Source organism: Etheostoma spectabile, chromosome 15, assembly GCF_008692095.1.
Source record: "Etheostoma spectabile isolate EspeVRDwgs_2016 chromosome 15, UIUC_Espe_1.0, whole genome shotgun sequence".
Taxonomy (NCBI): domain Eukaryota; kingdom Metazoa; phylum Chordata; class Actinopteri; order Perciformes; family Percidae; genus Etheostoma; species Etheostoma spectabile.
The window spans coordinates 7864041-7876047 of NC_045747.1; the positions used below are offsets into that span (position 1 = coordinate 7864041).

The 12007-nt window shown below is 41.4% G+C and overlaps 2 protein-coding genes and 1 long non-coding RNA gene across 5 annotated transcripts in view; 1 reads left to right on the forward strand and 2 right to left on the reverse strand.

Annotated features, from left to right (window-relative positions):
* samd9l (sterile alpha motif domain containing 9 like) overlaps positions 1-1727 on the reverse strand; it is a 9936-nt gene extending 8209 nt beyond the window's left edge. The window contains exon 1 of one of the 2 annotated variants that reach the window (XM_032538146.1): positions 1521-1727. The gene's annotated coding sequence lies outside the window, so the exon portion shown is untranslated. The remainder of the gene's footprint in view (positions 1-1520) is intronic. The other variant, XM_032538147.1, reaches the window with a different exon arrangement.
* LOC116703430 (uncharacterized) overlaps positions 1-1880 on the forward strand; it is a 26645-nt gene extending 24765 nt beyond the window's left edge. The window contains exon 4 of the long non-coding RNA XR_004335431.1: positions 1770-1880. This is a non-coding gene — a long non-coding RNA (uncharacterized LOC116703430). The remainder of the gene's footprint in view (positions 1-1769) is intronic.
* Positions 1881-2433: 553 nt separating this feature from the next.
* ern1 (endoplasmic reticulum to nucleus signaling 1) overlaps positions 2434-12007 on the reverse strand; it is a 23239-nt gene continuing 13665 nt past the window's right edge. The window contains exons 6-22 of one of the 2 annotated variants that reach the window (XM_032538151.1): positions 11436-11558; positions 10907-11008; positions 10556-10817; positions 9879-9957; positions 9353-9512; positions 8799-8914; positions 8498-8692; positions 8055-8319; positions 7858-7948; positions 7549-7762; positions 7101-7200; positions 6772-6971; positions 6273-6420; positions 5263-5390; positions 4802-4925; positions 4275-4342; positions 2434-4191 (exon numbers count right to left, since the gene is read on the reverse strand). In XM_032538151.1, the coding sequence (XP_032394042.1) occupies positions 3643-4191; positions 4275-4342; positions 4802-4925; positions 5263-5390; positions 6273-6420; positions 6772-6971; positions 7101-7200; positions 7549-7762; positions 7858-7948; positions 8055-8319; positions 8498-8692; positions 8799-8914; positions 9353-9512; positions 9879-9957; positions 10556-10817; positions 10907-11008; positions 11436-11558 (2924 nt within the window). In that variant the 3' untranslated portion in view covers positions 2434-3642. The remainder of the gene's footprint in view (positions 4192-4274; positions 4343-4801; positions 4926-5262; positions 5391-6272; positions 6421-6771; positions 6972-7100; positions 7201-7548; positions 7763-7857; positions 7949-8054; positions 8320-8497; positions 8693-8798; positions 8915-9352; positions 9513-9878; positions 9958-10555; positions 10818-10906; positions 11009-11435; positions 11559-12007) is intronic. The other variant, XM_032538152.1, reaches the window with a different exon arrangement.

The window sequence follows — 12007 nt, forward strand, 5'->3', positions numbered from 1 at the left end:
GACATTTTTGTCACTTTTTCAATGTAGTGGGTCCTTTTTGTGATGTTTTTTCCAAAGTTATTTGATATTTCTAACGTTGACATTTTCAGATTATTTCAAAGACCCATTCTTTGTGATAAAAAAAAATAAATAAATAGAAAATTAGTCAAATTTGACCCGAGGACAACATGAGCAGTGATGTAGTGGAGGCTAAACGCACGTAAACGCCGTTTATGCACCTCCTCAAAATTCGGAAATGGCGTTTACCCACCTCCAAAGTGCGTTTACCCACCTCTGATAGCCTATTGTCCCAAAGCCATTCTAAATTAAGCTTATGTCGTTTTAGTTTCATATTGTTCATTATTAGTTTCATAGGTTGTTAAACCTAAGACGAAGTCCATCATATTGCGCTGCATTACTGTCAGTGTTGACTAATCCTTGCGGTGTTTGGGGCTGTGAGCCCCCAGCGTTGCCTTCCAGGCACCTACCTGTAATGTACTAGGATGGGCAATGGTTGGTGCCTTGAAGTCCGGTCGAGCGCTGCCTGGAAGTCAAAGTTGAGGGCATTAAACTCAGGCAGGAAGCGGCAGACTAAAGTCAAAGATCGTCGGTCATGTCATACTATCCTACATGTAGTTAATGATGATGGTGGAAAATGGTAAACATGTGACTTATGTCGATTGTTGTGTCTTGCAAATGTGTGTGAAGCATTAATTGTGTAGACTTTTGGGGACTTGAGAAGAGGTTTTGCTCTGTGTGTCAGTTTAAATAATTGTTCTATGCATGTCATTTTATTGTGTTAGCAATTGGAAAAAACTGTATTCACACCTATTTGTTAATCAATTAGTTGGTTTGGTAATTTTTTGTAGACAAGTAAAAAGGTCTTTGATTCCAGCTTGTTTATGTGAATATTTTGCACATATTTTTGTTGTCTCTGTTTGGTCATTTAGTAAACTTTATAGATTTCAACCTATAATTCCTTCTAGAGTCTTTTTACAAGAACTTTGATTAATGTATGAACTGAATACTGATTGTGTGACCTATGAGGGAACAACCAGTGATAAATTGCCTATAGCAATGTCATTCAATTCAATTTTTCAATTCAATTTGTCATCAGGGTGCACCGGTAGACCGTCCCGGTAGACCCTGATGACCCAATGTCATCAGGGTGCACCGGTAGTGGCCCCCCTTATCGGTGATCGCGTCGTGGTCCACCTGATCGCAGAATTTATAGTTTACCCACCTCTTTTTTTACCACTACACCTCTGAACATGAGGGTTATTTTTTTGAAAAATGAGGTTGTGGGCTACTTATCAGTCAGTGTAGCCTTCTCCTGTGGATTAACGTTACTACAAACACAGGTTCTAAAGCGTCTCTGCAACAAAGATCGACCCAGAAAGTCTCATTAAAAAAAGATATCGTTTTATGCTCGTTGATTAGCTACCAACAAACAAATCGGGAGCCAGAGATCATACGTAGCTAGGTACGTCAGCGGGCAGAAACCATTAGTCTAGCAAACATAACAGGCGAAAATGTCTTACCTCGGGCAAATCCTGTAAATAAATCAGCCTTTGACTCTTTTCTGTTATGGATCTTTTTTCAGACGACGTTCCAGTTTAACGTCAACCATTGAACGTCAATGCAGGACTGCTGTAACTTCACTCGATCGCTGTCGCTGGGCTGCACCTTTATATAGACTGTACATGTCTAGGGCTGCACCCACGCTGACTCACCAAGTTTCGTTTTTGAGGAAATATTTTATCAGTTCACACACACACACACACACAAAGTGTGGGGACCCGTCATTGACATAATGCATTCCCTAGCCCTTTACCCTCACCTTAACCATCGCAACAAAATGCCTAACCTTAACCCTTACCATAACCTAATTCTAACCCTAATCCTAAAACCAAGTCTTAACCCTCATACAGCCATTTAAAGTTGTGGGGTACAGCATTTTTGCCCAAAAAAAGCTGTCGGGCCCCTACAAGTAGCCTATACTGTATTTGCAATTGTTGGACCCCACAAATATAGTTCATTGTCAGTAACCTTTTACTGCTGCATGAACTAAGGGTTTTACTATTTGTATTTATTTGACCGAACCACTGACAGTGTTTACATTTAAGTGTAATACTTAAAGTTCCACAATAAAGCCAGAGGACACCGTGAGTATGAGAGCTGAATATTGCACAATATGTAGCTAAGCCAAGGATTTACCATTTGGGCTGGAAGACACAGAGTTAATGAGAAGAAAAAAGGAATACATCACCTTTTTGACCTGAGCAGTACCCCTTGCAAATTATGTCATTGGGCATCTCTACCAGGTACCTGGTACTTCTACTGGATATTGCTTTCCAGTTTTTATGCAAAGATATGTTAACACATCACAAACCTCTCTGTAAGGAAAGCACAAACTGATGAAACTGGTAAACAAGCATTTTAGATTCAGTGTTCCTTTCTGGCTAAATTGCATTTTGGTTTATTTGTATTCATCGGTTTACATCCAAATAGGCAAGTCTGATATATTAACATGGATATTAGTGACTTAAGAGAATGCAGTGATTCACACTGGCTCTGTACAGCTCTGTGTAACTATGCTGGTCTTTTTTGGCAGAGACCTTCTTTATTTGCTTGAAGTAAAATTCCTTCTTTTGTTTTTAACATCAAACAAAGAAAGGTTATGCCATAGGCTACTCTAACGTCAACCGTGGAAATATCACATCCAAAAGATTTAATGCATACCAGCTGCTTGGTGCACCTGTGAATAAAAATATTAGTTAAATATAAGTAGCTTCTGTTAGGCACTGACTGTAGTTAGCAGCAAGATGAACAAGCAAAATCTTAGTATAAAAAAAAAAAAATAGAATTTAATGTGCAAGTCATTCATTTCACTTTGACACCCTTGAAAAATTATGATACGCAAGTTGTGCAGCCTGACCTCTAAATTCATATTTGACTACATAATTACTTGAGAATAAAATTACCAATTGAATTCAGATGCCACCCTGATCCCCCTTTGGAATAGTCCACTCTTACAGTCGGCAAAACTTGATTGACAAAAGAGAAGCAGTCTAGCAGCATTACCAGGAATCGAGCACATTTAGCATAGTCAATTTGAAAGATTTGTACCCATACAGAACAGTGATAGTTAAAAAAGGCACATGGGCCACATTAAATGATTTATCATCATGATCAAAATTCTGAATCCGTCTGTACAAAAAATATACATACAGTATTTGTGCAGTGAACAGGCTCACTCATAAATACAACATTGCACTATAAAGCCAACAACATCCAGACACGTTTCCCACAATAGAGGCCAGATATTTTTGGGACAAACACTTTTTTGGACATGCCATTATAAAAAAAAATTAAAAATACTCTTTGCTCAGTCCAGCTACAAGATAATGTCCAACAACACAATGTTGGTTATCTGACTTCCTCAAGGCAGAGACAGACGTGTGGACGGCTCTGTTGGGGAACATTTGAACCCAGGTGAGCAGAAGGCACTTAGTTTAGGGTGCAGCTGCAGCGAGCAGTGGATCCCAGGCACTGCAGGCCTGGTCCTCACCAGCTCACGGTGCAGCAACTGAGTCCCACTTGGTGCCACCCTTTAAAGGCAATACTCCCATCTGTGCTGGGTCCACCTGACTCTGGTTCAGTTCACACTGGTTCACTATCCAGTGTAGTTGGACCTGGTGGTTTGTGCATCTCACATTGACTGGATTCTTTTTTCCTGAGAGGATCCGGAAGTGATTCAGAAGCAAATGTGGGGTTCATGGTTTGACTGTGCAAGTCAGTCTGTGTGACCAGTGCTGGCGCTGTTGGCGGCACTGTCTGAACTGGCAAATGTGGAGATACAGGCTCATCTGGTAATGTAGAGGGCACCGATTCAACATGAGTTATGTGAGATACCTGCACCGGCTGTGAGTGTGTAGGTTCCTCGGGTGACGTGTGTGTTGGCAGATGAGTGCATGGCGCATTTTGTCTTTGTGGCCCAAGGTGTACTGTGTACTGGGCCTGTGTTTTTGCAAGATGCTCTGCAGTAGAGTAGTAAGGCAAGAATAGTCTCTCAGATGCACAGGTCCGCATGGCCAGGTATGTGTGCATTAGCAGGTGGGGGAAGCGGGAGGTAAAATAGGACACAAAGTCATCAGGGATGGAGCCCAGAGTCTCTTGTACCTCAGCAGGCAACTCTCGGTAATGATGTTTCTGTTGAAGGAAGGTTAAGAATTAAGCCTTCAACAGTAGAGATGGCTTTCTTTTAAACACAAAACATACCGATGCATTCCTACCTTATTTCTCATTGCACGCAGCAGGTCTCTGGCTGACCCGCCCTTATAGGACCGAAATTTTCTGAGATCTGCCAAATAAAGACACAGACACACACAGACACACACACACACATATATATATATATAAAAAACAGTTTTTCTGAAAGGTTGAAGTTTTGTAAATGTAAAACACAAAAAACATTCTTTTACACTATGTTGTTATAATATGCAATGTAGTATACCCACATAATCTCGCTTTAGCAGTTCATTAGTATATCAGCTCCATTTACTGTACTGGCCAATAACACAAATTGCAAAGGTGGCAATGCTGACAGGAAGCAGCAGGCGTACTTCACCACCCACGGTGATATTTTGTAGTGACAGGATACCGCAGGTAGTGACAGGATACCGCATTCAGTTTTAAAGTTTGTAAAGTGCTACTGTATACTATAACACTAACTTTGAAGCAACACAAGAAGACAACTTTACAACAGGGGATACCAGAAGTTTGAATTTGACATGTTGTATCAACTCAGCCAGTCTCATACCGGTCTGCAGTGGCACTGTGATATGCTCTCTCCAGTCCCCCTTGACAACAGCCCTCCCGCCTCTCTCCAGCTGTCTCACGATTGGTCCATCCAGCGGTTCCTTTTCTATTCTGTCACTCACATCCTGCGAGCAACCATCATTCCAAACATTAATGCATGCAAAAAAACTATTATAAAGCACATTAACAACGTTTTGTAGGTTCATATGTGACTAAGGATTTAGTAAAGTGAAGAGGATTGTTTTAATATATCCTACAAGAATGCAGAATAGACATGATGAATCATCTTCTTATACAATCCAATACAGATAACCTGCCATTACATACTGTACATGAGGAATGATAACATTTCACACCCGAGTGTGTGTGCACAGACTAGTCTTTAATAGCACAGTAGACTGCCTAATACATGTGATCTATACAAATAAGCAGAGAAAGACAGTAGATAAGTAGAAAGCTGACCTGAAAGAACTGCAGCTCCTTCTCCAGACTCCAGAAGAAAGGGTGTTTGAGAATGCTCTCAGCTGAAGGCCTCTTATGGGGTTCCATGCTCAACATCTGCTCTATTAGATCTCTGGCTACAATGGCCTCTGATAAATGACACAAACATGCTGGTTTTGACACGGCACACATCATTTTAAAAATTTGTAATTAACCTATCGTTTTTAGAAATCATAAATGTTGTCCACAGCTGTACCAAATACTTAAAACAACCAATCACCCACACAACCCTACCTGTCCTTAGCAATTTACACTAACCACCAACAACATTACTATTATTGTACACCTCTCACCTCACCTAAAGAGATCTGAGAAAACTAAGAATGGCCCTATTGATTGGCCGCCGATCGTTATCAGACAACATTCACTAAAAATACATGACCAAGAGAGCAGCAATAATGCCTTCTAGTTGCCAGTTTAGGCTTTTTTTTTTTTATGTAAATTGATGCAAATAATATGCAACCAAAGTTCAAAAGCGCGAGTTCTGTCCGGACACTAATATTAGCCGTAGGGCATTAGCAACATGTACTGGAGGTAAGCACAACAAGCAGATTGCCGTGCGAGTCAGTCACACTGTGGCGAGCGAAAATAAAACGAGACAAAAGACCTGCCTGCGGGTTGCAGGTCAGATTACAGAAACAAGAAAGTAACTACCGTAGCAGGCACAGTTCAACAGAGCACGTCCTCACAAGATGGAGCCCCCATACCAAAATTCAATACTGCCTGACATCAGCTTTACGTTCTTTACAGCCTAGGTTACACCGCCAACTGGTGGAGATTTCAATACACTACAAAGCAGTCAAACTAACCTATACTGTAATACAGCTATAGCCGTTGTTATAAAAAGAAAAGTAAAACAAGCGGTATGAGCTGTTAATCAACCAAAATGGCTCATTGACGTTTGGCAGCAAAAAAAAAAAAAAGATTGTGTCATCTCTAGAGAAAACAAAAGCAAAGCTTTAAGTCCTCACCATGTTTTTCAGTTTGCAGATAGTCAAGGCTGTATGTGCCCTGTAGGATGTTTGCTTGCCTCTGCAGAGACTTGCCGTAGGGGTGGCTTCCCTGAGACACCACGTAGTAGAACACACAACCAGCAGAGAAGATATCAACAGCGCAGGTCTACAAGGGACAAGACAAGGAAAGAATGGAGGTCACAGTGTGGCATGTAAGGAAACACATTTTCCATCAAATCTATTTCTACACAGTATCAAGTTATGTATACTCGTGTTGGTGTCAACTAATGCTCTTTTGTATCCCACATTCACCCTTTGGGAAGTTTTCAGTGTTTGGTTCTGTCAAAACTGGAGAAGATTTGGGTGATGTTTCTTTAATGTTCCTATTTTGTCGTGAGGTGAGGTGATTGCACACCTTTTCAAAAATGTGGATCATTCTGTGTTTCTTTTGTGAATTCTGACAACCAACAATACTTCTATCCAGCATTAGAGAGCAGCTATTCTACTACCAACTCACCGGGTTGTCTTTGCAGTCCTCGCTGAGAACCTCAGGGGCGATCCAGCCCTCAGTTCCAGGCACCCCAGACCTTCTACTGAAACTGTGGCGGCCCACTGCCAGCTTCTTACACAAGCCAAAGTCTGAAATCATGGCCCGGACCCGACCGTGGGCATTGGGCATGGACACCAGGATGTTGTGAGGTTTCAGGTCTCTGTGAACTGTAAGAAAATATAAAGGTTTGAGAAGATAAACAAGATGTCAGTTATGTACGTGGTGTCAGCGTTGTTTCAGAAAACAGCCAATAGTAATGAGAACGAGAAAGTGATTTTGTATTCAGTGATGGATACCTATGTTGAGAGAGTGCAAATGGGCCAGTCCTGACATGGTCTGCTGAAGAAGCATTACTGGCTCGAGTCCATGACGGTCGAAATCCTTCCTCTCAACATACTAGAGAAATGAAAGACCGCAGTCAGTGTAGTCCAATAAAAGGTAACATGATATCTCATTTTCATATAGTTTGAAGATTTAATTATGAAAATTAATTTCAGCACTGGGCACCTTTTATTGTAGTTTTAGTGCTCTATGAATAATGACAAAAAGCTAAACTTCATATAGTCAAAATCATGTAGTCATACGCTTACACTCACAGTACAACTACATGCTAATGGCACAAAAGGTAATGCATCATTAAGGAACCATCAGTTAAAACTGGGCTGCTATTAGCAAAATACTTGCATTTGCTAGAGAACAACACACAATTAACTTAACTTCTCCCCGGCTCCAAAAAGGGCTTATGTGATCTATTGAGGCATTTATTACCTCCTGAAGTGAGGCAGCACACAGCTCAATGGCAATGTACTGGAACTGACGGTCTCTTTCGGTGCAGAAGTAGCGGATGACGTTCGGGTGCTCGTCTGACTCCCTCAGCAGCTGGACTTCCCGGTCTGCAAAGCTGAAGCACTCTGGGAGAATTCTCTTCACTGCCACTGCACGGTTGTCAAACTGCCCCCTTGTGGAAAAACAATGGAACTACAACGTTGCAATATTACTTCAATATTTTTCTAAATTTAACAAAGGTTATCATAAATAATTGTTCAGACTTACTTGTACACAATGGTGCCCTCAGCACCATGACCCAAGACCTCTTTGGGACGGAAAGTTATGTTGCCCACTCTGGCAATATTGGAGTCCTCCTCTGATAAGACAAATCCATAAATTCAAACTGTGAAAACTGGGTTTAAATTCTTACATAGTTGCACAAACAAAGAGTGGGCATGTCATTTTAATTTCTCAATCTTTACCTGCATCTTCGTGCTCATTGGCAGAGCCTCCCAGCTCAGACACAGACAGGTTGGAGTGGTTGGAGGCGCGGGGGGTGACATTTGGGCTGCTGTGGTCTGAGTATTCGGAGCGATTGCGGGCCACCTCCAGATAGTCACTGTCTGGAGCCAACCCCAGGCCCACATCTGCAGGGGGGAATGGCTGCTGTCTCTGTAGCAGCTCCAACTTCTCCTCCATCTGTCTCTGGAACTCCTGGTGCTGTAGCTGCTGCTGCTTGTGAACACTCTGTGATGAAAGAGGTGACTATGTATGAGGCTCTAAGAAAAACTAAAGTGTATTCAGCACTTGTTTCATCTTGCAGATTTGAGACTCATAGCATCGTTTCTACAAATTAAAAATGTTCTGTCATAACCAGGTAGTTGCAGGCACCCAGCAGTCCGCAGGGTGGTGATGTTTGGCTTACTTTGGGGTAGGTGATCACGAAGGCCACCCAGCCAGCCAAGAGGAAAGTGGAGAAGATGATGGTGGCCATGTCTTTGAGCATAGAGTCTACAGGTGCCTCTGGACGCAGAGTGCGACTGCTGGTCCCAGGTTGTTGGATAGATGTTTCAGGCGGTGGAGAAGGGGGGCCATCATCCATACCACTATCATTCACCTTCTACAACATGGTGGGAGGTAAGGACAAATAGTACAAGAGGTTTTGAGATATATATAAAAAAAAAAAAAATCTTCTGAACAAAATACAGACACCGACAGACACACACCTCCTCAACTTTCTTGTCAGTAGTAGGTGGAATGACATTGCCTTGATTACGAGGGAAGCTGTCAGGGAACTTCTCCAGGATCTTGGTGTGAGCGTCAAGGGGCGTCTCATGATGACCTGAAATGCAGGAGTGAACTTTTTAACCATCATCATCATCATCAGGAGCAGCAGAATCATGAGTCATCACCAAAGACTGATTTTCGCCATGATACTTAAATGTAGTTATAGTTTTCTGAATGAAATGCTTTATAACGGTTGTTAAACGTTATGTTCACATGATACATTTTATCATCCAGCAGAGGGCAGCCTCAGTGCAAAACAGTCACTCAACGTGCAGTGAGCTTTCCAAGGCCCTGGACTTCCAAATGTGGTGAACAGCATAAACTCTAGCAAACCAACACTTTTTTTTTTTTTTTTTTTTTTTTTTTTTTTTTTTAAAAAGGAAGGGGCCCTTAAACACTCTCCCTCTTTGTGCCAGGAAAGGATAAATTATTGAGATTAGGTAGTTTAGCCCATATATTACTTTGATTACTTTACTTTGTACTAATGTAGTACCTATAAGGAGCAGGTAGTTCCTCATAAAGTTGATACGGTTTCGCTCCCGGAGCGCAGCGTTGAACTTGACACTGGTGCTGGGTGTGATGACGCACTCCTTGTCCTCTTCAGTTTCCTGGCTTTGCGGACCCTCCAGCATGGGGAAGGTGCTGCCACGAGGCTGAGCATACACACAAACAAACATTTAGATTAATTTCCTATCAGATGCCCCACAGGATTACATAAGAAAAAACACAATGTTATTTCTTGTGACAGGAAACTACTATTCATCTGAGCCAGGCCAGTGAGGCAGAGTGACGGAAATAAGTAGCGTAAGCTAAGACAACTAGAACAGGATGTATTCACACAAACACACAGGCATACCTGGAAACCACTAACCAAAAATGAAGATTATGAAAACAATAATAAACAGAGTAGATAAACTTTGACTCAGTACATAACTTGCACAGATCTTCATATGTTCATGACTTACTGATAAGGAATTGTGTTTTGCATAAATGAAGATATACATGCAACTGTCACTCACCACCACAGTGACTCCATCGTGCACCAGGGAGGGAGAGGCATATAGACTGGTAGAGTATTTGCCCACATACAACGTGGCCCTAAAAAAAAAGGAAAAAAGCAGTCAGACAAATGCCTGCTTACTTTTGAAAATACAGTACATATTTCATGCTAACTAGAGGTGTGACAATACAATTTGGATGAACACATCTGGAGTGTGTGTAGGATTAGAAATGGAGAGAAACTTTTACAGTTCTCCATCATTACCCATAACAAGCGATACTTTCACAGTGTCCCAACCACTGAAAGTCTTGTTTGTCCTTTTCAGCAAGGCAGGTGTAAAGAGTGGACACAATATTTTCTTAAATACCAATAACCAGACCCAGCAGCACCCATTTGTTAGATATGACATGTCTCAACTCCATCCTAACATTAAGCAATCTCACATTTTACAAAAGTAATCTTGATTTTACCCGTTCAGTAAGTTATGCCCTTATGATTAATACATACATGGACACTGAAGCTTTCAACATGTTTAAAACAGTGTTAGGCCAATATTTCTTCCCTAATTGGTATTTTAGCATAAGACGTCTTTGAAAAAAAAAAAAAAAGTATTTAAAAAGATAGATGTCAAAGTAGTTAAAATCATAAAACCAAAAGCAGATAAAAAGTAGGGATTGTAACACTATGTCTGCTTACAAGAATTTGTTCTTGGGCTTGATCTCTTTGGGAAATGGGTATTTCCACTGTGTGATGCGGCCGACTTCTCCAGACATGAAAGTGAGGTAACGCAGGGTTTCGACGGCCACATTAGTGTGGGGAACTTTGCGGAGGCCCTCACGCTGCCAGATATACATGGCCACCACCGGAGAGTTATAGTTCTGCACCCACTGAACGTCTCCTGATTCGCTGTCCACCGTCACCACAAGGCCGTCACCATTAGACACAAAATGAGCCATCTCTGTGGGGAATCAAAGAGTGGACAAGTGATTAGCATGGTCTGTCAGAAACTAAACAAAACAAAAGAACGAATATGTCTAAGAGCCTTACTGTATTTAGTGTCATCGTCAGGAAGGGTGGAGGCATAGTCAGAATAGGTGGCATTCCAGCGCAACTCTCTGCTCTTGGTGTCATACATGGTGATGGTGTACTCTAAAAGAGAGATGAACAAGGGCATATTCACAAAAAAAACAAAAAACAGTGTTGCTTTGCTTTCCTAATCTAACATACACAAAAGCCTTACTTCGGTTATTTATTTCTGGGAGTAACAGCAAAGTGGTGTTAAATGTCCCTTGCTCCAAATAAGGAACATGTGGAGACAGTGAAACAAAGTCCAGCATATATACTATTGAGCTTTGACTTAACACCATGTTTTTAGTTATTTTGCAGGCTTCTTCTGCTCTAGGTCTTATTTACAACTACCATTCCAGGGATAGATTGGGGGGGCTAGTTAATTAACCAGATTAAATCAAATCAACGATAGAATGGGATGGTCTGCAATGATAATGTGACTAAAATGAGGCCGGCAAAGTTAGGGGAAAAGAAATAGCTGAACTTTTTGAATGGGTTTTGTTTTTACCGGTGCGTCCCAGATAGAGAAGAGATGAAGATGGACACAGCATCTCAGCAAAGGAGGAAGTCAGGGTCTGTTGCTTCTCACCAGTCATCAGGTCGACCACATACCACAAGTCCTGCTTCTTACCTGTACATGAGTACATCCACAAACACACAGTCAAAATCAAAACTTCTGCCATGAGTACAGCATTTTTTATTTCTCTTGGCAAAAACACAACATACATTTTATTTTCATAATCTTATTTAATAAAACTACTTTTAACATTTTATATTTACTTAATTGTATATTCTGTACTTTTGTCTACTCTGTAAATGTCATACCCATTGCATGTCTGTCCACCTTGGAATAGGGTTGCTCTTCGTGAGGTTTCTCCCCATTTTCCTTTTAAAAAAGGTTTGCAACGTTTCTCCTTTTCCAAATCGGGGGTGTAAAAGCGGCACAAGCGGCAGTCAAGCAAAACAACCTGCGGCCATCTATCACTTACAGTGATGGGTGTTCTTTTTCTAACTTCATTCGGTGTTTCACTACGGGAATCGCCTCGGCGTGATCAACTATGGATGCTCCAATGACACCAC